The 25,792-nt window shown below is 46.1% G+C and overlaps 1 protein-coding gene across 3 annotated transcripts in view; it reads right to left on the minus strand.

Annotated features, from left to right (window-relative positions):
* The window catches only part of SMPD4 (sphingomyelin phosphodiesterase 4), a 92,910-nt gene extending 67,396 nt beyond the window's left edge, over positions 1 to 25,514 (minus strand). Inside the window, exons 1-5 of one of the 3 annotated variants that reach the window (XM_069757359.1) lie at positions 25,385 to 25,514; positions 23,666 to 23,752; positions 22,431 to 22,573; positions 22,259 to 22,334; positions 20,830 to 20,935 (exon numbers count right to left, since the gene is read on the minus strand). In XM_069757359.1, the coding sequence (XP_069613460.1) occupies positions 20,830 to 20,935; positions 22,259 to 22,334; positions 22,431 to 22,573; positions 23,666 to 23,752; positions 25,385 to 25,426 (454 nt within the window). In that variant the 5' untranslated portion in view covers positions 25,427 to 25,514. The remainder of the gene's footprint in view (positions 1 to 20,829; positions 20,936 to 22,258; positions 22,335 to 22,430; positions 22,574 to 23,665; positions 23,753 to 25,384) is intronic. The other 2 variants (XM_069757366.1, XM_069757349.1) reach the window with 2 other exon arrangements.
* Between the last annotated feature and the right edge of the window lie 278 nt (positions 25,515 to 25,792).

Genomic DNA, 25,792 nt, shown 5'->3' on the forward strand with positions numbered 1-25,792 from the left:
TTATTTTAATTATTTTTTAACAGGGATATGGTGCCCATACTGCTATATACTACGTGGCTGCTATATACTACGTGGCTGTGCTATATACTACGTGGATTGTACTATATACTACATGGCTGCTATATACTACGTGGCTGTGCTATCCACTACGTGGACTGTACTATATACTACGTGGATTGTGCTGTATACTACGTGGACTGTACTTTATACTACGTGGATTGTGCTATATACTACGTGGACTGTACTATATACTACGTTGGCTGTGTCATATGCTACGTGGGCTGTTATATGCTACATGGCTGTGCTTTATGCTACGTGGCTGTGCTATATGCTACGCGGGCTGTGTTATATGCTACGTGGCTGTGCTATATACTACATGGGCTGTTATATGCTATGTGCCTGTGCTATATGCTACGTCACTATGCTATATACTACGTGGGCTGTTATATGCTACGTGGACTTGTGAAGGGTTAAACTAAGAAAAATTAAAGCAGGCTTCATTTTGTGCTTTTCGACTATCTTGTTGTTTTGAGATAAATTTTTGTTACTAGGTAAAGTTCACAGCTGTTACGAGACCTTGATTGTTTCAACCTGAACAGGACATGAGACTGAGGGTCTTTGTTCTATGAGACTGACGTACAGACTGTTCCTGCATTCTTATAGGTTAAGAACTGTGAGCGTGTTCTTATGCTGATTGGTTGAAGTATAACTTCTATGATTATGAAAAGTGATAGACAATAAACGGAGGCCAGAGATCTGATCGATCCCCCCAAACAGAGACACACGTCTCCGTCTGGTCATTTTCAGTTGCCGGCAACGCTCTGTAAGATCAATTTGAAAATCACTGAGTCAACCATGAAGGATCACTTTAGATCCTCCCTCAACAGCTTGGTGCCCGAGCAAGGGGCCCCAAACAGGAACGCCTCTGCCCCCTGGAGGACAACAAGACAAAGGACTCTCGGACCGGACACAGGCACTGGAAAATTGGGACTGATCATCCCCCACAACAACCACGGTAAGTTGGCAGTTATACTGTTCAGAGTGACCGTTTGGTGTGGTTTTACAGTGTTTGTTGCTGCAAAGAGGATCTGAGGTTTGTCCCCGATGGTGGGGTGATTCTTAGGTGAAATCATATAGAGGTGTAGTTCCGTTGGGGGCCCAGTGCTCGAACCGTACCTCATAAAGAGACAGACACCCCGGATTGACCGGTGATGTAATTCTCTTTAGTCAAAATATCCTGAAATCCTGATCACTGTTAGAATCAGGCGTGGTGAGGTGATTGAGATCGAAGATGGGTAGGATGCGTAACTCAGGAATATATATATATATATATATATATATATATATATATATATATATATATATATATATATATATATATATATACACTCAAAAAAAAGGAAAAGCAGCACAAAATAACCGAGGAAAAGTGGAACGCTTCGGATGTGTTATCCTTTGCCAAGCTTGACAAAGGATAACACGTCCGAAGCGTTGCCACGCCGTTCAGGCATTGGAGTCCACTTTTTTTCGGTTATTTTGTGCTGCTTTTCCTTTTTTTTGAGTTTATTACTTTTTGCCCGTTGGATTGCTGTTCGGAAGAGCTCTGCATGCCTTGTAAGGTAGTAATTTGATGCTGTTCCAATTTTTTCACTATATACAGTGGGGCAAAAAAGTATTTAGTCAGTCAGCAATAGTGCAAGTTCTACCACTTAAAAAGATGAGAGGCGTCTGTAATTTACATCATAGGTAGACCTCAACTATGGGAGACAAACTGAGAAAAAAAAATCCAGAAAATCACATTGTCTGTTTTTTTAACATTTTATTTGCATATTATGGTGGAAAATAAGTATTTGGTCAGAAACAAAATTTCATCTCAATACTTTGTAATATATCCTTTGTTGGCAATGACAGAGGTCAAACGTTTTCTGTAAGTCTTCACAAGGTTGCCACACACTGTTGTTGGTATGTTGGCCCATTCCTCCATGCAGATCTCCTCTAGAGCAGTGATGTTTTTGGCTTTTCGCTTGGCAACACGGACTTTCAACTCCCTCCAAAGGTTTTCTATAGGGTTGAGATCTGGAGGCTGGCTAGGCCACTCCAGGACCTTGAAATGCTTCTTACGAAGCCACTCCTTCGTTGCCCTGGCGGTGTGCTTTGGATCATTGTCATGTTGAAAGACCCAGCCACGTTTAATCTTCAATGCCCTTGCTGAAGGAAGGAGGTTTGCACTCAAAATCTCACGACACATGGCCCCATTCATTCTTTCATGTACCCGGATCAGTCGTCCTGGCCCCTTTGCAGAGAAACAGCCCCAAATCATGATGTTTCCACCACCATGCTTTACAGTAGGTATGGTGTTTGATGGATGCAACTCAGTATTCTTTTTCCTCCAAACACGACAAGTTGTGTTTCTACCAAACAGTTCCAGTTTGGTTTCATCAGACCATAGGACATTCTCCCAAAACTCCTCTGGATCATCCAAATGCTCTCTAGCAAACTTCAGACGGCCCCGGACATGTACTGGCTTAAGCAGTGGGACACGTCTGGCACTGCAGGATCTGAGTCCATGGTGGCGTAGTGTGTTACTTATGGTAGGCCTTGTTACATTGGTCCCAGCTCTCTGCAGTTCATTCACTAGGTCCCCCCGCGTGGTTCTGGGATTTTTGCTCACCGTTCTTGTGATCATTCTGACCCCACGGGGTGGGATTTTGCGTGGAGCCCCAGATCGAGGGAGATTATCAGTGGTCTTGTATGTCTTCCATTTTCTAATTATTGCTCCCACTGTTGATTTCTTCACTCCAAGCTGGTTGGCTATTGCAGATTCAGTCTTCCCAGCCTGGTGCAGGGCTACAATTTTGTTTCTGGTGTCCTTTGACAGCTCTTTGGTCTTCACCATAGTGGAGTTTGGAGTCAGACTGTTTGAGGGTGTGCACAGGTGTCTTTTTATACTGATAACAAGTTTAAACAGGTGCCATTACTACAGGTAATGAGTGGAGGAAAGAGGAGACTCTTAAAGAAGAAGTTACAGGTCTGTGAGAGCCAGAAATCTTGATTGTTTGTTTCTGACCAAATACTTAATTTCCACCATAATATGCAAATAAAATGTTAAAAAAACAGACAATGTGATTTTCTGGATTTTTTTTTCTCAGTTTGTCTCCCATAGTTGAGGTCTACCTATGATGTAAATTACAGACGCCTCTCATCGTTTTAAGTGGTGGAACTTGCACTATTGCTGACTGACTAAATACTTTTTTGCCCCACTGTATATATATATATATATATATATGTCCAGAGGTGTCCGGAGGGTTAGTCTGAGACGCCCTCCTCCTTTCACTGAGTACCGCGTTTTTTGGGTTGTCCCAGTGGGTGACAGGTAGACCCGGTGGAACAGACTATACAGCCGCTCTAGTACTGTGCACAACTAAAGTAAGGATATTTAGTTCTAAAGGAGAATCAGTTTCCGTGGAAGATAAAGAAGAATTTGTGTGATGAAGGTTTTGTAGAAATTAATTAAGTCTGAGAACTGCTGTTTTGTTTCTGTGTGAAATTTCTAAAAATCTGATGGGAGGGGCAGTCATAACAGCTGCACGATTGCTTTCTCCTTTCTGTGTTGAGGAATGCTGTGAATTTTTATCTCCGCTGAAGTCTCGGATGGGAGGGGGCATGTAGCTGCGCTCAAGATTCTCTGTATATTCTGTCCTTGGTGTAACACGCGCTGGGAGATCTGTGTTTTGTTTAAAGCAACAGTACTGTATTGAAATAGAAAGAAATATTGTAAGTTGAAGTTGGAAGTTGAAAGTGAAATATGGTGCCTAGTTTTAGAAGGAAACTTGTAAGTGATTGTTTGGTTATCAGTGTGATTGACAGATTGGTAAAAGATTCACCTGCTTCAAGTTGAGTGATTGATATATAGCAAATTGAGGATCAACAGAGGAAGTGAGTTCTGATAGTTTTTGTTACCGTTACGTTGAAAAAGGAAAGCAGTCTACTTCTATGACATAGACTGAGAAAGTGGCTGGATGTTTTGTTTTGCAGGAAGGAATTGAGAAAGCACTTGAGGGTAACATGCTAGAAATACAAATAATTAAAAATAATGATCTGGGACAGGGGGCTCCCTGTTAGATGATATGGTCCCTCCCCAGGAAATTAAGCCTCTTCTTCTGACTATAAGCCCTATGCCCTTTAACCCCAAGGCACCAATATATCCTGGACTGCTGAGAAGTTTTATGGGCGTCTTATGGTAGTATTTAAAGATCTGGGATTCTCATTGTAAAATAAAGCCCATTCACACATTTTTGTGGCAGCTTTAATGTCCGGCCTTAAATCTGAATTCAAAGAGGCAATAATGCCAGTTAGACCTGATATCGAGATTTCCACTCCAGATGATGCATTGCAAATAGTAAAAAAGTTTTCAGAAGAACTTCGCCCGCTCTGCATCAGCAGGGAAATTAAAGGTTAAACTAGTAAACGCAGTGATTCCTGCCCCAACCTCAGCCCCCACCCCAGCTACAAGGACACAGCTCGTTCCTTATCAGTGGCCTGGCAGCAGTAGACTCCAGCCCTCCTCCCATACACAAATCCAGTCCCCATACTCGAATCTCCCTTTGAACCCTATGTCTTGCTCCCCAGCACCGCCATGTCAATTCTCAGATCAAGAGCTTGTTTTAATTAGAGTAGATGGCAGACCCAATAAACATACTCTTACAAAACTCATACCTGTGGGACCCTTCCCTGAGGTCACGGCCCAGTTCCTAATCTCTCCCACATGTCCGGTAAATTTACTGGGGGCAGATTTATTATCACAGTTCCACTCCAGAATACAATTCCAAGATGATGGTCAGATGGTCCTTACATTATATAACCCTTATGCAGATGAACACAATGAGGAGATCTGTATCCTACATGCCTTTCCCACGGTTATGATGGCCCTGATAGGCCCAGATCCACCCCCAATAATGCCTGTAGAACCAGTAAAAGTGTTTCTCAAACCTGGTGCCCCTTTTCCCAAAGTCCATCAATACCCTTTGAAACATGATCAGGAGCGGGGCCTCAACAGGAAATACAAACGTTACTCGATAATGGTGCCCTGGTACTCTGTGTTTCTCCATCTAACACGCCCTTGTTTCCCGTTAAGAAAAAGACCCCACCCGGCCAACCCCCTGTGCACCGGCTGGTACAAGATCTACAGGCAGTTAATGTAGCTACTGTTCTAGAAACTCCGGTGGTGCCTAATCCACATACTCTTGTCCCAGATACCTCAGGATGCTGCTTGGTTCACAGTCATCGACCTTGCCAATGCCTTCTTCAGTATTCCATTACACCCAGATTGCCAGTTTCTGTTTGCATTCACTTATCAGGGACAATTGACGTAGACAGTTATGCCACAAGGGGCCCAAAACAGTCCCAATCAGTTTGCAAAAAATATGGGCCTGTGTCTTTTACTCTGGCAGTTAAATCACCCCTATGTCACGCTGCTTCAGTATGTGGATGATCTTTTGTTGAGTGCACGAACAGAGCAGGAAGCCATTGCTGCCACAGTTAGCCTCCTCAAGTATCTGGCAGATCTGAACTGTAGGGTTTTGGCCTCGAAACTTCAGTTCTGCCTTGGTCAAGTGACATTTTTGGGTCACTGTCTCCTTCGGGGTGTCAGACACCTCACAAAAGAAATAAAAATAGCCGTCAGCTCCCTTCCTTTTCTGAAAGATGAGACGTATTTTCTTGGACTATGTACCTATTGTCGTCAGTGGATACCGGAGGCATCCCGTATAATGCAACCTCTCTACAATGCCTTGAAAGACGGTAGAATGAACTATAAAGAAAGATCACCGGTTTGTATGGAAAGCCTTTATCGTGCCTTCTCTGAATTAAAGCAGCTTATTGCTTCCGCCCCTACCTTGGGTATTCCGGACTATACTCGACCCTTATGGGCCAATCGAAGGTTTGTTACTACCGCCGGGATGCTCAAGCTGATAAAACCCTTATGGACTCAATCAAATTACCTACCCAGGTGGCCATGATCAAAGTTAAGGCGCACGGTCCTAGGAACAGTCCACAGACTGTTGGTAACGCCTTTGCAGACCACACACTCTCAGCGTAAACAGTTACAAGAAACACTGACTCTACAAGAACCTGATGATCTGCACCAGACTGAGCTTCTCTGTCGGACCCCACGAGACCGCTTAATGACGATGCAGAGAATGTCCCCAAAGAAAGAAGTGAAGCAGTGGAAGGCTGATGGAGCACGTATGGACAATGCATCTGGAAAAAGGACCAACTTGTGTGCCTCCCTAAGCGGATGTACCCTGGTATTGCCACGTGGGCACATGGGCCCACATATCAAGGAAAAAAACAAGCCCTAGCTCTGGTACAAAAATTCTACTGGGCTCCAGGTATTTTTACAGTCTTGACAGCACTCAACCGTGCATGTAATATCTGTCAGACCTGCAATCCCGGTCAACTTCAATGTGTACCCCCGAAGCACCTTGCTAAGCCCGACTATCCTTTCCAAAGGCTCCAGGTGGACCACATCATGTTGCCTAAGTCTGGAAGGTATGAATATTGTCTGGTGGTTTTCGACATGTTCTCCAGTTGGCCGGAAGTATTCCCCGTTACCAACATGACTGCAAAAACTACAGCAAAGAAACTGGTGATGGAAGTCATATGCAGTTATGGTGTTCCAGAAGTCGTTGAAAGTGACCAAAGCCCGGCCTTTACTTCTCATGTGTATCAGGAGGTTCTGACAATGCTTGGATCCACTGTAGCCCTCCATACTCTGTACTATCCACAATCTAGTGGGAAAGTTGAGAGGCTGAACGGCACACTGAAGGGACAATTGACCAAAATGATGCAGGAGACTACGGCTAGATGGCCAGAGCTCCTACCCATTGTACTGTACCACATTCGTACTACCTCTATTGCAAAACATGGCCTGTCCCCATATGAGATATTGTTTGGTGCTAGGCCCCCAGTTGCAAATTTCCAGCCTCAGTAGTTATCAGAAGAAACTGACTGTGCTGTTCAATATATTATTCAGCTTAGTAAAAATCTTGCTAACACCAATGCTCTAGTTTCTTCTTCCCTTCCAGATTCAGCAGAAACCGATATTTGTTATAACTTGAAGCCTGGTGATTTTGTGGTCGCGAAAAGGCATGTCAGAAAACACGGACTAGAACCTTGTATGACGGTCCCTATCAGGTCCTCCTTATCACTATGTCAGTAAAGCTGGAAGGAAGGCAGACGTGGATCCACGCATCGCACTGCAAGCTGGTCAAACAGACTAGTAGCAAATAAGGGGACATAATGTTTTGGTTTTTCGCATTTTCCATATTAACATTGGTAACCGCATGGGACAGCCTAAATTCCCCAACATCCTTGAATAATAAGTTTGTACAATATCATGAAAGATTAGTAGTACAGATGGGTATAGCCAATAAAATTGTCAGTTCTATTTTCATTTACCCTATGATTACACAAATGTGGGATAAATTGGTTAGGGCCACAGACTATCTAGATGATCAAATTTGGGATATATTGGATATACGTAATACTACTGTTGCTGTCCAAAACCAACTTATCATAGCCACTAATCAACATACTGTAATACTGGATTACTTAACAGCAGCACAGGGTGGTATGTGTCAGGTTATTGGACCCGCTTGCTGCCATTATATAGATCCCAATAGCACTATGAAGTTAAAGTTAGAAAACATTCAAAGACTCAGAGATCAATATGATAAAGACAATGACCAGAATAAAGGTACCTTCACACTAAACGATATCGCTAGCGATCCGTGACGTTGCAGCGTCCTCGCTAGCGATATCGTTCAGTTTGACACACAGCAGCGATCAGAATCCTGCTGTGATGTCGTTGGTCGGGGCTAGAAGGCCAGAACTTTATTTGGTCGCTGGCTCTCCCGCTGACATCGCTGAATCGGCGTGTGTGACACCGATTCAGCGATGTCTTCGCTGGTAACCAGGGTAAACATCGGGTTACTAAGCGCAGGGCCGCGCTTAGTAACCCGATGTTTACCCTGGTTACCATCCGAAAAGTAAAAAAAAACAAACGCTTCATACTTACCTTCCGCTGTCTGTCCTCCGGCGCTGTGCTTTCCTGCACTCACTGTGAGCACAGCGGCCGGAAAGCAGAGCGGTGATGTCACCGCTCTGCTTTCCGGCCGCTGTGCTCACAGCCAGTACAGAGAAGCACAGCGCCGGGGACAGACAGCGGAAGGTAAGTATGAAGCGTTTGTTTTTTTTACTTTTAGGATGGTAACCAGGGTAAACATCGGGTTACTAAGCGCGGCCCTGCGCTTAGTAACCCGTTTACCCTGGTTACCGGCATCGTTGGTCGCTGGAGAGCTGTCTGTGTGACAGCTCTCCAGTGACGCTGCAGCGATCCGGATCGTTGTTGGTATCGCTGCAGCGTCGTTTAGTGTGAAGGTACCTTAAGGACAGTTGGTGGGCAAACACCTTCTCCTTTCTTAATCCAGCCAATTGGTTTAAGGGACTTGGGGGCTGGATAGCTGGAACCTTGCAAAGTTTGTTACACATCGCTGCCTTTATCCTTGTCATGTATGTAATACTAAAACTTGTTTTTTGGTGTATTTCTGTATGTATTAGGAAATTCTGGACTAGGATAACTAATGAGGATACCAAAAGCGTTGCCACCCCTGTTCTTCTCTACACCGATTTCACAAAGTTACCTGATGAAGATATTGAAGCCAAGCGCATGGCTACCCCTTATCTCTTGCTGTTTTGAGATAAATTTTTGTTACTAGGTAAAGTTCACAGCTGTTACGAGACCTTGATTGTTTCAATCTGGACAGGACGTGAGACTGAGGGTGTATTGTTCTACGAGACTTTGACATACAGACTGTTCCTGCATTCCTATAGGTTAAGAACTGTGAGCGTGTTCTTATGCTGATTGGTTGAAGTATAACTTCTATGATTATGAAAAGTGATACATAATAAACGGGGGCCAGAGATTTGATCGATCCTCCCAAACAGAGACACACGTCTCCGTCTGGTCATTTTCAGTTGCCGGCAACGCTCTGTAGATCAATTTGAAAATCACTGAGTCAACAGTGAAGGATCACTTTAGATCCTCCCTCAACAGGCTGTTATATACTACGTGGCTGTGCTATATGCTACGTGGCTGTGCTATATACTACGTGGGCGGTTATATGCTACGTGGCTGTGCTATATACTAAGTGGCTGTTATATACTACGTGGCTGTGCTATATGCTATGTGCGCTGTTATATGCTACATGGCTGTGATATATATTAAGTGGCTGTTATATACTACGTGGGCCGTTATATGCTACGTGGCTGTGCTATATGCTATGTGGCTGTTATATACTACGTGGCTGTGCTATATGCTACGTGGGCTGTGTTATATGCTACGTGGCTGTGCTATATGCTACATGGGCTGTGTTATATACTACGTGGGCTGTTATATGCTACGTTTACTGAACAAGTACTGTCACACATATTCTAGAATACCCGATGTGTTAGAATCAGGCCATCATCTAGTCCTGTAATAATTTTCTCTGGTTTGGCCAAGGCCAAATACCAGTTAGGGTGAGGGCCAGCATATGGCAGCATGAAGAAATTATCAGCAGAACAGTAGGAAGATTAGTGAACCGAATGATTAAGAGAAATATTACGGCTGTGCACACAGTATAATTTAGACGCCAGTGCAGCTCTCGAGTTTTTCTTGGCAAAGCCGCTTCAGGATAATGCCGGTGGTCGTTTTCCTGAGGCAGCTTTGCTTTCATGACAGTAAAGACGCCTCAGGGAATTGACCAGGGCTGTGGAGTCGGAATCCATTTTGGCAGAGTCTGAATAAAGTGGACCGACTCCAACTCCTAAAATATATAATAAATTGGGTTCAGTAGTTCAGTGCAGGATGTGCTGTAAATGTTTTCAGAATTATGTGGGAAAATTCTGAAATGTCCTATAAATGTCTGTTCTGTTCCTGGTCTCTGATCTAAGGATCTCGGCTTTTAGCTGAGATGAATCTGTGCTGCACTTTATGTACATGCTCAGTATGGGGCAGTGCTGTGGGGTCAGAGTCAGGGAAATTGGGGAGTCGAAGGTTTGGCTAACAGACCCCACGGCCCTGAAAATGACTGCCGATGGCTTCTTTATATTCTTTAAGCATAGGAAGTGGGTGGATTCCTAAGAGAATATGCCCCAAGGATGGTCATGTCACGTCTTTTCATCGCTTTGGGGTTTCTGAACCTTAAAGATTTTAAAAGTGACATAAAATGAAACGTGCGCACTGTGCTGTCAATTTTACATTGCTGTACATTATGGTCATTTTTTAGGGGACTTTTGTGATACTTTTTCAGGAGAACTCTGGGCAGAATCCGCCCGAAAAAGATGCTATGCCCATGAAATCTACTGTGTCAGAGGACCACGATAAGGCTGGGTTCCCATTGCGTTATGGGATCGCGTTTAACGGACAGCGTTGCACGGCGAAATTAACGCCGTGCAACGCGTCCGTTAGCGCGCCCATTCAAGGCAATGGGAACGCGCATCGCTAGCGCGTGCCATTTTCGGCACGCGCTAGCGATGTACCGGTGTTTTGTAGCGCGCCGCGGACGCTGCTTGCAGCGTCCGCGGCACGCCCGAGGTCCGTTCCCAGCTCTCGCAGATCAGGGATCTGCGAGAGCGGGGACGTTAAACGCGACCCCGAAAATCACATTGCGTTAGCGCAACCCGCTAGCGCTTAGCGCTAAACGGATTGCTCTAACGCAATCTGAACCTAGCCTAAGTCTTCTGCCTCAAATGTCAAGGATAAATTTACTGATTGGAAAGTGCTACATTAAGTCCTAGCAGCTGGAGCATAACTAGGATTCATGTTGCAAAATGAGATAAGCCCCCACCGCCTAGTGATCAGAAACTAAAATAGCAGTAACAAAAAAAAAAGCGTAGTTACTCACCGATAACGGTGTTTCTCAGAGCCCATGACAGCACCACCAGAGAGAGGGGATCCGCCCTTCAGGGACAGGAAACCTACAGGATAAAAGGGCGGTACCTCTCCCCTGCATCAGTTTGGTTTACAGAGCATCGGAGGTCCTCCAGGTTAGTCATAACAACAAAAGAATATACAACTATATCATATTGCTTAACAAGTGAACACCGTGTCTATATAGAAAAAACACATTTCATACAAAAAAAATGTGCTCACCGCACATGTGATGAGGGGGGGAATAAGCAGGTGCTGTCATGGGCTCTGAGAAACACCGTTATCGGTGAGTAACTACGCTTTTCTCAGTCCCCCATGACAGCACCACCAGAGAGAATTTCAGAGATTGTTGCTTAGGGAGGGACCACAGCCTGCAGAACCTTCTTCCGAAGGTTAGGTCAGATGAAGAGGCTAGGTCTAAAAAAGGTTGAAGGTGATGACCAGGTGGCTGCCTTACAAATTTGATCTTATGGTACCTCCGACCTTTCGGCCCAGGAGGTCGCCATAGCCCTTGTAGAGTGGGCCTTCAGACCCTCTGGAACTGCGTTCCCGGTGGACGAGTACGCCAAGGCTATCGCATCTGTTATCCAACGTGCTATAGTGCCCTTAGAGGCTCTAAGTCCTCTCCTGGGTCCCTGGAAGCAGATAAAAAGAAACCCTTCCTTCCTATGCTGCTGGGTGGATTTTAGATACTGAACTAGACACCTTCTCACATCTAATGTGTAGAACTTTTCTTCTTTCTTATTTCTAGGGTCTGGACAGAAGAAAGGAAGGATTATTTCCTGAGACCTATGGAATGTGGACGCTACTTTTGGTAAATAGGCAGGGTCTGTTTTTAGTACAACCTTATCATCCAGGATTTGTGTAAAGGGAGGGTTTGCAGACAGGGCTTGGAGATCACTTATTCTGTGGGCCGATGTCAGGGCTATCAGGAGGGCACTTTTAAGTGATAGAATTTTAAGGGGTATTGATTCTATAGGCTCAAACAGGGATTGTGTTAAAGCTGACAAGACTAGGTAATCTATGCATAGTTACAGGTTTAGACCTTGCGGCTGCTCTGACAAACCTTATTACCCAAGGGTTAGCTGCTATGTTTTCACAGTACAATGCTCCTAGAGCTGCTATCTGTACTTTTAAGGTACTTGCTGAAATGCCTAGGTCTAACTCCTTTTGTAAAAATTCTAATATTTCAGCAACTGGGACCCCGTCTTGCAACTTTACCCCAGAGGAGGACAAAATTTTTTCCCAGGTTTTGCCATAAATTTTTGTGGTCACAGGTTTTCTACTTTTCATTAGTGTAGAAACTAACTTGTCAGAAAACCCTCTTTCCTTCAATAGTGACCTCTCAAATTCCACGCTGTCATGTGGAGATTCTCTGACTGAGGGTGGAACACCGGTCCCTGAGACAGGAGGTCTGGAAGATCCGGAAGAACCCAGGGATCGGTGACCGATGGCATTCTCAGCCAGGAGAACCAGGTCCTTTTGGGCCAGAAGGGGGCTATTAGGATGAGTCTGGATCTGTCCTGTCTGATTTTTTGCAGAACTGATGGAATGAGGATAGTAGGAGGAAATGCATATGCAAGAGTCTGTGTCCAGGGAATCGTGAATGCATCTACAGCCTGAAGGTTCCCCCTGTGGTCTAGGGAACAAAAGGTTTTCACCTTTCTGTTGTGCATGTCTGCGAAGAGGTCTATTACAGGGATTCCCCACAGATCTGTAATTTTGTCGAAGATGTCCTAATTTAAAGACCATTCCCATTGCTTTAGTTGGATACGACTCAGGAAGTCCGCTTTCTGGTTCTTTACACCTTTTATATGTAGGGCCGAGAGGGATAGAAAGTTGTTCTGTTCCAGGCCCGAGTTCCTGACTTGTCCACACCCCTTGAGCGACTCTGTTGTCCAGATGAGCCCCCCACCCTGTGGGACTTGCGTCTGTGGTAACTATCTGAGACACCTCTATCACCCAGGGAATCCCTTTTGATAGGTTGCTGGGATTCAACCACCAAGCAAGAGAATGAATAGTAGGTAAACCTTCTAACCGTCCCCTTATCAAATTCTGGTTTCTCAAGATGTCCCACTGGAGAGGTCTCGAGTGGAGCTGTGCCCACTGAACTGCTGGAAGGCAAGCAGAGAGGGACCCCAGTAATGACATCGCCTTTCTCAGAGACATGGAAGGGTTTGAGCGAACTTCTGACACTTGATTTATTATCTTTTGTCTTTTCTGGACTGGGAGGCGTCATTCTTGAGAAAAAGAGTCCAAGGTGAGACCCAAAAATTCCTGAACCCTGGTTGGTTCTAGTTTTGAATGTTCACCAGCCAGCCTAATTTTTTTTTAGAGTATCTATCACTCTGACGCATTGCTGACGGCAGAGTTGGGCCGAGTTGCTCACAATCAGAAAGTCGTCCAAATATGGAACAATCAAGATGTCTTTCTCTCTCAGATGTGCCATCATCTCTGCTATCAGTTTGGTGAAAATGCGGGGTGCACTTGATATGTCAAAGGGAAGAGCTCTGTATTGGTATTCCCTTATCTGTCCTTTCATGACTACTGCCAGTCTGAGGAATTTTTGAGAGTTCTTGTGGATGGGGACGTGATAATACGCGTAGCTGAGAACCAGTACTATCATAAAACAGTTTGGAAACAAGTTTTTTATTGTTGACTTTATTGACTCCATTTTGAATCTCTGGTTCCTTACATAAGTATTTAACTTCCGTAAATTTATTATAGTCCGGAAGGTCAGTTCCGGCTTGGGAACCAGGAATAATGGGGGGTAAAATCCCTTTCCTCTCTCCAGAGGGGGGACTTCCTGGATGACAGCTTTGTCTATCAGTTTTAAGATTTCTAGTTCTAGAGCTTCTTGCTGTTGAGGAGAGGACCTCAGCGGTGTTACCACATAGGTTCGGGGGGTAGGGATAAAAAGTCTATTCGAAACCCTACTCTTATTAAATTTAGTATCCAAGGCTGGTTGAAATTTTCCCCCAGGCCAGGAGGAATTGAGACAATCTCCCTCCCACCCTGGGGGAGACGTCACTGGGGGAGGGGGAGGGGTGGGGGTTCTATCCCGTGAAGAATTACCGAAAAGGAACCCCCTGTCTCTTCTTTTTCCATCATCCCATCTGTTTTGCTCCCTTGATGGTCTTTTCCTAAAAAATGTCCTATTCCGAAAGGGCCGCTTAGTGAACGTTGGGGCCAGGTTGGGGAACCCTTTCTTTTTGTCACCTGCTTTCTGCAGGATATCGTCCAGAGTCTCTCCAAAAAGAAACTTGCCCTCACATGGGATTGAACAAAGTTTTTGCTTAGTTTGTAAATCACCTGGCCAGCTCTTTAGCCATAAGGTTCTACGTGCTGCACTCGAAAGAGCTGCAGATTTAGACGCTAGTTTAATTGAGTCAACCGATGAATCTGCCAAAAACGCCGCTGCTCCTCTAATCATAGGGATAGATTCTAATACTTTATTTCTGGACACCCCGTCCCTTAGCTGTTTCTCTATGTTATCAACCAAAATCATTAAGGATCGTGACGTGCAAGCAGCTGCTATGGCTGGTCTTAAACGTCCCCCTGCTGACTCCCAGGCCCCTTTAAGAAAAGTATCTGCTCTTTTATCAAGAGGATCTTTCAGGGTTCCCATATCCTCAAATGGTAGTGCAAATTTTTTTGAGGCCTTAGCTACCGTAACGTCGAGTTTGGGGGCTTTATCCCATGAAGTAGAAGCCTCCTCTTCAAAAGGATATTTTCTTTTTATAGAGAGAACCGATGAGTTCTTCCTCTCTGGTTTTTCCCACTCCTTTTTAATTAACGCTTGTATGCTTTCATTAAGGGGAAAAACTTTACGCTTTTTTTGGCATAGTCCTCCAAACATAATATCCTGGACAGTTTTGTCAGGACGAGGGTCCAATACCCCCATAGTCGATCTTACTGCCCTTACAAGTGCGTCAACCTCATCTAGGGGGAAGCAATGACGACCTCCACTCATTATCCGAAGAAAAGAAGGAGGAGTCCTGTGTATCTGAGTTTCTACTCTCAGAGCTGGAAGAGTCAGAGTTCAGATAAGCAATAGGTTCTTTCCTATTTCACATTTAAGGGAATTGAACACAGTTTCTACCTCTGATTTAATTACAGATTGTAACTCAGAGGCAAAGTTTGTGGTCTCCTCACAGAGGACTCGTCCTATACAGGAGTCACACAACTTCTTATCCCAAGATTGCGGTAAAGCTTCTTTGCACAAGGGGCAGGTTCTGTGTTTTGTTTTCCCCGTTCTTTTTCTTGCCTAAGAAACGGAGAAGAGGGAACCCCAATTACAAAAGTGAACTTTCACGAAGATCACTCACCAATCTGACACAGCCACAGGTACCGGTTCTGGAGGAGGGATAGGATCCTGAAGTGTGAGATCCGTAGGCGGTAGCTGGTTCACCACGCTGGAGTTCTTGTTATGCTGTGTGGAATGGCTACTGGACCGAGAACTCAGGGAGTCAGCAGAAGTTCGTTTCTTTTGTACATCCGGCTTCGGTCGCTGGTGGTGGCGCTGCTGCTGCTGCTGTGGCGGCGGCTGGAGCTGCTGGTCGCTGTCTTCCATGGTACTACCTTGAGACGGCATGTAGCCTGGAGCTTCCATATCCACCATTCTTTTAAAGCTTGGCGCTTATTGCCAGCCCCTCCCCCTGTGGCTGCATTACTGAGGAAGCGCTTTTTAATTTTTTTTCCTAATTCTCTTCTGCGCATGCGCGCGCTGTCAGTGACCCGGAAATGAAGCGTTCCTGTTCCGGGGCAGCGCCATCTTGGTGCACCTCACTCACTGCGACCGCCCCCCCCCCCCCCCCCCCGAACGTCTTCTTAGCACTTCCGGTGCGGCGCCATCTTGGAATCCAGGCGTTCCAGAAGCCACTAACTCTTATCCGGAATGGCGGCTGCGCATCCCCCAGCTCATGCTCCGGACCCATCGGTCGTAGCCGTGGCAGCCATCCGTGACAGGGGCATCCCCGTTGCCAGAACTCGGACTGGCCGGCTCCGGACTCCGTCTTCGGATATCCTCGGTCGGTCTTCGGATACGCAGGTACCGTCCTAGTAGGTTCCCCGTCAGGGACAGGAAACCAAACTGACGCAGGGGAGAGGTACCGCCCTTTTATCCTGTAGGTTTCCTGTCCCTGAAGGGCGGATCCCCTCTCTCTGGTGGTGCTGTCATGGGGGACTGAGAAAACACAAAATACTATACATACACACACACACACATAATATATATATATATATATATATATATATATATATATATATATATATATATATATATATATATATATATACACATATACATATACACACACGCATATTATATGTAAATATATATATATATATAGCACAAGATAGTAGAAATCCAGTAAGTTACTGCTAGAAAAGGATTGCACATTCATTAATAACCTGGTATGACTTTAAATACACTAATGTCTAGCTTAGCTAAAAGAGCACAAAAATGGGTTCATGTCAGAATGGCTCTAAATGCAATTATAAGAGAAAGATTGCAAATTATAAAAAGATACTTGAGGAGGAACAGTTAAGGCTTTCTTCAGGTGCCTATGTGTATATTGCTGTTCTACACTTCAATATAGCACCATTAAAGAAGAAAGTCTCATAGTGGCCATCATCACAAAGGAGACTTCAGCTGCAGTGCCCACATCACTAGTATTCAGCACTCAAATCATGGATGTATTATTGTGTGCAGCTATGCATCTCCAGCATAAGCTCCACCGAGTTCATAGACTTCTATGTAAGTCAAAGTAATAAATAGAAATCAATAAGGAGTAGGAAATTGCTTCCAAAGGAAGTGTGTCGTGCAGACTGACTTTGCCAGCGCTTCCTGAAAACTGCACAAGGGCTAAAGGTATTACCATAGCTCACACACACACACACACACACACACACACACACACACACACACACATACATACATATATATATATACCGTATTTTTCGGACTACAAGACGCACGCCCCCCCCCCCCCCCCCAAAAAAAAAAGGGGGGAAAATGGGGGCTGCGTCTAATAGTCGCAATGCAGGCTTACCGTGGCGGCAGAGGTGCGGTGGCAGAGGTGCGGCGGCAGGAAAATGGCCGCCGCGATCTCCATCTGCGCACGCGCGGCCTCCCGCGGCCATTTTCTTGAAGCCCCGGGAAGCAGAGCGCTTCATCTGCACACGCGCGGCCTCAGGAAGATGGCCGCCCCCACCGATAACAGGATTCACCCAGCTCTGCTGCTTACCGGGCTGCTGCATCACCTCACCGGAGAAAGGGACCCCGCTTACTGCGCCTCCTCTGCCACCGCAGGATTCAACCGGCTCTGCTGCGTACCGGGCTGCTGCATCACCATACCGGGGAAAGGGACCCCTCTCACGCCATACCTCTTACTGCGCCTCCTCATCCCAGCACCTCCTCATCCCAGCACCTCTGCCGGTAATCACTGCTGCAACCCTCCCATGGACACCAGGCCGTGGCATCGCCCACCTAAGCAGGAAGGGACACTCAGACAGAAGATCCTGTTCCTGAATGGATTTTGCAAGGGCATCTGCCCAGAAAACCATTGCTTTGGCGACCCAAGCCGCAGCGAAGGAAGGAGATAGAGAGGAACCTGAGGCTTCATACACTGAGCGAGCCAGGGAATCTAACTGGCGTTCTGTGGGATTTTTAATTGAAGCCCCATCAGGTACGGATAAGAGCGTTTTGGTAGCCAAGCGCGATACCGGAGGATCTACTAGTGGAGGTTCCGTCCAATCTTTAACAAGATCTGCGGAAAAGGGATACTTCGATTCCAGGGCCTTTTTGCCCGTAAAGCGCTTATCCGGTCGCTCCCTGTGTCGCCGGACTATATCCAGGAAATCTGGATGAGAGGCAAACACCTTATGGGTACGCTTGGTTCTCGTAAAGGAAACCGAATGATCCGTCATCGTCCATCTTTAGCGCATGATTGACTGCCTCGATGAGGGAGTCAACAGTAGTTCTAAACTCCGGAGAATCCGGATCTAAGGATGCATCAGACTCATACTCAGTCGTGATCGCTACGAGCCCCTGGAGAGGGTGAGCGAGAGGTGGAGCTACCAGAGGCTGAATGGCGTGGTGAATGCTCAGGAGAGGTAGTTCGGATCGATTTTTTGAATGACCGTACCTCCTTCCGGTGAGAGCAGCCCCTGCTATGGAGGGATCTCTTAACCCCGGAAAAAGAGTGCCCCGCTCCCCAGAGGGGTCATGAAGGGATTTTTATCGCTTTCGCTAAAGAATCCATGGACTGTGACAGTGACGAGGCCCACTTAGGGGGGCTAGATACACTGGGGTCAGTGGCGACGGAGGGCTCCTGGGTACATTGGGCATCGCAGGCTGAGCAGAGAGGGGAACTTTGAGGCCGAGGAAGTGGAGCCTGGCAGGTGGTACACGCAGTAAAAAAAGGTAGTATGCACCTTGGTGGTCCTTTTGGCCCTTGACTGCGACATGATGTACCCCAATATAAGTAACAGGAAACGCTGCTAGATGGAAGCGAGGGTAACGCTGCAGGGAAGCAACTAATGCGGTCTCCTTACCCGGGTCCTGTGTCCCGCAAGAGATAAGGTGGCGCTGATAGAAGAAAACACCGGCATCCAGTAGAAAAAACGCTGGCACATGTAGAATTGATGGAGATGCGGCATGCAGAGGAAAAAAAGATGGCCGCCGGGGGTTGTGAGGGTAATCTCACAGAGAGCGAGAAGCGCCAGGTCCAGGGGCGGAGCCGCAAGATGATGCAAGCAGTGGGCGGGGCCTATCGGGATGCGGCCTGCACTAGGCCGAAGCCGGTGACTAAATTTATGGCTTCGGCCCGGCGCACGGCCGCGTGACCGCCGGAAAACACGCCTAGCAGCCCTGTGGGGACCCTGACAGATGAGCCCTCCAGAACCGCTGGAAAGACCAACCCCCCCAGGTGGCACTTACCCCGTATGGAGGGGAATTGCGGAGCAGCTTGCAGCAGGTTACCTGTGCCCGGGGTGGTTAGGACAGTGCAGGGTTGGGGAAGCCTCTATCCGCCATCCTCATAAGAGGGGTGTGGAGAGGAACCGTCCGCCTCCTTCCATCATCCGCTTTCTCAGTGGTGATGCAGTGGGGGCTGCACGGACGCCACAATGCAGAGAGCCTCTGAACAGCCGAGGTTAAAACCTGGTGGGCAGGGCAGAATGTCCGGCAATAGGCCTGGCTGCAGAAGAGGATACATGGAGGACACTCCATGTGCTCGTCTGTAAGGAGGGGGGGGGGAGATATCGGTGCCCTTGAAAGGGCCCGTCGCCCCCAAAAAATAAGCTCAGGCAGTGGCATCCCAAGTCGCAGGAGAGGATACGGAGAGGTAAAACTCCCGTGCTCGCCTGTTGTTGGTTCGGGGAGATTGGAGCCTTGAAAGGTTCCGTCGCCCCTTCGTCCGGTAAAAAAAGGTTAAATCCAGTGTGCCTCCTACGGACACTAAGCTTGAACTGGGTCTCTGGAAGCCAGCATGAGGGTGTATACTGCAGGGGAGGAGTTAACTCTTTTTGTCTCAACTTAGTGACAGCAGCATAACATCCATGGTCCGGTGTCCCCCAATGTGGCGAAGGAGAAATGAAGGTCAGTCAGTCCGAAAAATTGGGAAAACTTTGAAAGTGTCCCCAAGTGCAGTGGCAAAAAACATCAAGCGCTACAAAGAAATTGGCTCACATGAGGACCCCCCAGGAAAGGAAGACCAAGAGTCACCTCTGCTTCTGAGGATAAGTTTATCCGAGTCACCAGCCTCAGAAATCGCAGGTTAACAGCAGCTCAGATTAGAGACCAGGTCAATGCCACACAGAGTTCTAGCAGCAGACACATCTCTATAACAACTGTTAAGAGGAGACTTTGTGCAGCAGGCCTTCATGGTAAAATAGCTGCTAGGAAACCACTACTAAGGACAGGCAACAAGCAGAAGAGACTTGTTTGGGCTAAAGAACACAAGGAATGGACATTATACTAGTGGAAATCTGTGCTTTGGTCTGATGAGTCCAAATTTGAGATCTTTGGTTCCAACCACCGTGTCTTTGTGTGACGCAGAAAAGGTGAACGGATGGACTCTACATGCCTGGTTCCCACCATGAAGCATGGAGGAGGAGGTGTGATGGTGTGGGGGTGCTTTGCTGGTGACACTGTTGGGGATTTATTCAAAATTGAAGGCATACTGAACCAGCATGGCTACCAAAGCATCATGCAGCGGCATGCTATTCCATCCAGTTTGCGTTTAATTGGACCATCATTTATTTTTCAACAGGACAATGACCCCAAACACACCTACAGGCTGTGTAAGTGCTATTTGACCAAGAAGGAGAGTGATGGGGTGCTATGCCAGATGACCTGGCCTCCACAGTCACCGCACCCAATCGAGATGGTTTGGGGTGAGCTGGAGAGTGAAAGCACAAGGGCCAACAAGTGCTAAGCATCTCTGGGAACTCTTCAAGATTGTTGGAAGACCATTCCCGGTGACTACCTCTTGAAGCTCATCAAGAGAATGGCAAGAGTGTGCAAAGCATTCATCAAAGCAAAAGGTGGCTACTTTGAAGAACCTAGAATATAAGACATATTTTCAGTTGTTTCACACTTTCTCGTTAAGTATAAAATTCCACATGTGTTAATTCATAGTTTTGATGCCTTCAGTGTGAATGTACAATTTTCATAGTCAAGAAAATATAGAAAAATCTTCTAATGAGAAAGAGTGTCCAAACTTTTGGTCTGTACTGTATATATATATATATATATATATATATATATATATATATATATATATATATATATATATATATATATACACACACACATATCTTTTTTTACCTTCCTGTAGCAATAAGAAGGATACTAAGAGACAAATGTAGTCCTAGTCCTCCAGCGGACGGGAACTGGATCTTGTTATAGAAAGGACACTCAGGCAAGACTCTCTCCTGTATAGATGCACGTACAGGGCCCTGGAAAAAGAAAACTACCAGTTAAAACAAATTGAATCTGTCAGGCTAGGGCAGTGTAAAACCTTTACAACTATACCTGTTTCTTTCCTATCTGGTCTTTCCTTGCTTTGAAACTCGTCTATCATACATATGCAAATTAGCTTTGCTTGCAATCCTCTGCTACTCTTGACAGCACCATGTCCCCTTCATTAGGCCTCTTTCACACGTCAGTGTCTCCGGTACGTGTACTGACAGTTTTTCTCACGTACCGGAGACACTGACACACGTAGACCCATTCAAATGAATGGGTCTGTGCACGTCTCCGTGTTTTCACGGACCATGTGTCCATGTGCAAAACACGGAGACATGTCCGCTTTTCTCCGGCAGCACGTACCGCAATACGTCCCGCACACGTGCACACGGAGAACAGTGTGCACTCTCCTCCGTGTGCACGTACCGCCCGCAGGAGAGACAGCGCTACAGTAAGCAGTGAGATCTTCCCAACGACGCAGCAGCGATGCGGCGACGTGTAGCGACCTCGTTGGTCGTTGTGACCCTGTCACATGGCAGCTATTATGACGATTTAGACCTCGATGAGGGACGTCCTGTGTGACGTTGTAGTCACACAGGCGTGCATTTGTGTTGCCTTTTCCGCGCCCATTCAGTTCCGATTGGTGGTCGCTACTGCGTTCTGATTGGTGGCGGCCTTGCCTTATGAGGCGACACAATAGCCCTTCGGTGGGAACGCATTTGAGACCCCAAATGATACCTACCGTGCACAAAAGGTGTCAGAAGAACCGTTGAAGAATAGATAAATCGAAGAGGAGTCGCAGGCCGGAGAACTCTACAACGATCTGCAAACCACCACACGGTCAGGAACAAAGGATGGAAGCGCTACTATGTCTCCTTCTGTTGAAGGCATGACCGCCAATCAGAACGCAGTAGCGACCACCAATCAGAGCGGAGGAGTGTGGAAAAGGCAACGCAAATGCATGCCTATGTGTCGGTGTCTGAGTCGTCAACGAGGTCGTTGGTAAGGTGTCAAACACAGCGATGTGTGCTACCCAGCGGGACCTCAACGATCAAAAAAAGGTCCAGGCCATTCCGACACGACCAGCGATCTCACAGCAGGGGCCTGGTCGCTGCTACGTGTCACACATAGCGAGATCGCTACTGAGGTCGCTGTTGCATCACAAAACTTGTGACTCAGCAGCGATCTCGCTAGCGACCTCGCTTAGTGTGAAGGTACCTTTAGACTTCACAGCCCTGGTTGCAAAGACTTTTTTTTCTAAACCCTTTAACTACCATACTTCCCCCTTGCATACCAAATAAAGGCTTACTTACGGGTAGGAATGAAACAGGAAAATCATATCTGTATTCCTCTGCTTGTAGTTTGTAGACTAGTTTCATCATTGCACCACTAAATCATAAAAAGAAAAAAGCAGTTCATTGTCATAAAAAACAAGCCATCATTTTTCAAAAAGAGGAAAATGGATCGCAAACAACATGGACTCACACGGGATCTAAAAAAAACAATGTGGAATGGAATTCCAGTGGAGTCATCTTCTCTTGTAAGCATCTTAGGTTCCAGCCCATAATGCTGCCATCCAGACTGCCAAACACCTGCTCTACTAGCCATGGAAAGATGGCATGCAGTTCCTATAATGAAAAAAATATATTCTGATTGAATTGTACACAAACAAATGCACATTGTGAATAATACAGTGTAGATAAATAAAAGGTAGCTGCATACACGGCAGAAAGATCCAAGTGTGCATTTTGCTGTAAATCAAATTAACTGTAAAAAAAAAAAATTACAAATGGTTAAATCGCTGATTTGCATCTGATGTCCCTCATTTTACAATGAAAGGATGTCAAAATGTTTATTTTGTTGAAATCTCCCATGGCAGGCGCTGTAATATGGGATTTCCACTAAAATGTTTCCTTGTGCAACTGAGCACAGTACGTGTGACTTTACCCAAAGGCTTGGGTCACAGGCCTTATCTCTTTCATCCGAGAGGACCACACTTCGACCTGATTTTCTTGGATGAGAAGATAGAAAAAAAAAGTCTCCATTTTCTCAAATCTACAAGTCGCACCGCACTTGGATGTGATCTGAGTGCGGTCTGATGTTTTCCTCTACGGAGTCATTGGTCTGCATGGCCAAGTAAAACTCGTGCACGTTACAATTTTTTTCCTCTGGGAAAAAAAAAAATCACATCTGTGCCGAGCCCAATAGAATAACATTGGTCTGAGTGTGAGTCAATGTTTTGTCAGATCACTCTCGGACTAAAAATTCAGTTGTCTGCACCTGCCCTCAGGGTAGGTGCATATGTTCAGAAATTGGCAGCGCTTGGAACGCTGCACATGTCTGCTGAGTCCAAAGCGCTGCCGTCTATTGAACGCAGGTAAATCTGCATGTGTTCACTGAACCGTGCAGACTTACCGCGTTCAATGCATTGTATGCGTGATATTTATCTTGTGGTGAAGACATGCGGTCTGGAAAGACGCGCTGCATGTCCGTCTCCGCGGGTTATCTGCAGGCGTCTCTGGTCGCATAGTGGGCATGGGATTTCTTGAAATCCCATCCACTATGCTGTTACATCTGGACAATGCAGGTTGGATGCTGTACAAGTACACAGCGTCCAACCCATAGCGTTTACTGATCATCCGCACCCACCCTAAGAAAGAGAACATAATGCACAAACACTAATGCCTGCTATTATCACAGCTTACAATAGAACATGGTACCTTTGCAGGAAAATCGTCAATTACTCTGATAAGGTCTTGACATCGGAGGGGTAAGGGTTTATTGATACAGTCAGCCTTCAGAGAAGCCTATGTAGGAAAAAGCGAAAGAATATATGAAATGTGATGGTCAGCATGTGCTTATTATTAAAACTAATACATGGCCTAATCCTCTGCACTGTCTAAAGGGCACTTCAGTAATGACGGTGCTAGTGACACAAACGGCAGCTGTTAATTCTCCAAGCAGCAGTGTTTCTGACCACTCTTTGGGACTTTTTTCAGTCATCATCTTCTGTGGAGCTGTTGATTATTGGGACAGACTTCAAGAGTATTATTGGGCTAAGTTCACACTGGACGTTTTTGCTGCTTTTTTTTAATGCTAAATTTCAGCTTTATTTTACAGTACCAGCTATGTCTGTGAGATTCCAGAAATCTCATGCACACACATTGGTTTTTTTTGTCATCAGTATTTTGTTCTTTGCTTGGTATTTTGGACACAGAGCATGTCACTTCTTTCAGCGTTTTCCACCACTGAATTGAATGGGAAAAAAAATGAAAAAACGCACACAAAAAAAAAAAAAGCAGCAAGACATTTGATTTTGCTGCAGCTTCTTTCCTGCCAAGCACTCAGGTTTTGCTGCAGAAAAAAAGCAGCAAAAGCGTACACGACAACTTTGCCCACGACATGTCACGCATCCAAGGATCGCTTGGTGCCGCTGCTACATCACAGCACAATGCAAGTGAATTGAGACCCAGAAGTTACTGCGCCAAAAACCTGACGAGGTTGGACTTCTTGGGACTTGCTAGTCATCATACTCTCAATGTGACCTATTCACTTGCAATGAAGCAGCGTCACCTCGCCACAGGTGTCGTAGCCAAAGTTGCCATGTGGCCTCAGCCTAGAGGACTTCTCCCGGAGTTTACTAGACAAACTGCATATAATATTAAATAGACCTTGTGAGGCTGGTGTACTTACTGCCAAAATCCATGTCAGAATGGCTTTGTGAAAGATTCTCTAATATTAATGAGTCTTTTGATGGTCCAGCTTTAGGATTTTACTGCCATTCTAACATGGATTTTCCTAAATAACTACACCGGCCTCCTCAGGTCTAAGGGAACCGGAGCAGCACTCTAGCGAGAGTACACTGGCATTATGTCACCACTGTCTGCGATAAGACAAGGTAAACAGATGGCTTTATTTACAGCATGACGCATGCTGGATCCGTTAACGGACAGGTCTTCTGCTCCAGTTATATTGGATTTGTCAGGTTCATTTATTGGTTTGCTGGCTAAAAGGGAAGCTCTACTGCAGTCCTGGTCAGAAAGCGAAGGAGACCAACAGAAAAGAAGGCGCGGACACGGCCTCAGCTTTATAGCGGTCACCACAATGGCCACCATTACAGCACCTGTTCTCGTATCACCCAGCTTTCCTATGCTCCTGAACAGCACATTTCCCAAACTGTGCAGTAATACTGTGGGATCCTGGAAAATGCAGAATTGCCATTCAGGACTCTAGGAAAGCTGAATGCATTAGTGATTGTCACCGAGGCTCCTGCGGAATGACTCTACAGCGCCCCCAATCATAAGATGCACTGGGAACTTGTGGTAGTCACCAATCTGCTGCCGCATGCGGAGCCATTTATAGCCCGGGCACAAAGTGATCAGGACTCCTATGGCGGCCGGGACAAGGAACGAGCGGAGGGGAGCCGTCACACTACTCACCAGCAGGTAGCTGGGCGGCGGACTCCCTCCCGGGAGACTCATGGTCACACAATTGCCAACAGTCCCCGTTCAACCCCCGCGCCAGACAGCAAAGTTTACTGGTCGCGAGTCACTGACGTCATCACAGGGCGTCCCGGGGTTATTCAAATTGAAAAACGAAAGTAAATTCAAGTTCACGAAAGATAATGGCGGCCATTTTGTTGAAGACCAAACTTCGCAGCGCTGTAATATCCTTCACCGCTGCCAGCGTCACAGGGGAGGGGACTTTGCCGAAATTATGACTGACCGAAGCATGTGTTTCCCGTCAGTCAGCTGGCTGTATACCGCAGTGATAAAGATGGCTTCTAATTCAGCAGCTCCATATTCTCAAAGCATTTTTTACAGGTTTAATAACAATAAGAAATCATC

Source organism: Ranitomeya imitator, chromosome 1 (genome assembly GCF_032444005.1).
Source record: "Ranitomeya imitator isolate aRanImi1 chromosome 1, aRanImi1.pri, whole genome shotgun sequence".
In the NCBI taxonomy this organism is placed as follows: domain Eukaryota; kingdom Metazoa; phylum Chordata; class Amphibia; order Anura; family Dendrobatidae; genus Ranitomeya; species Ranitomeya imitator.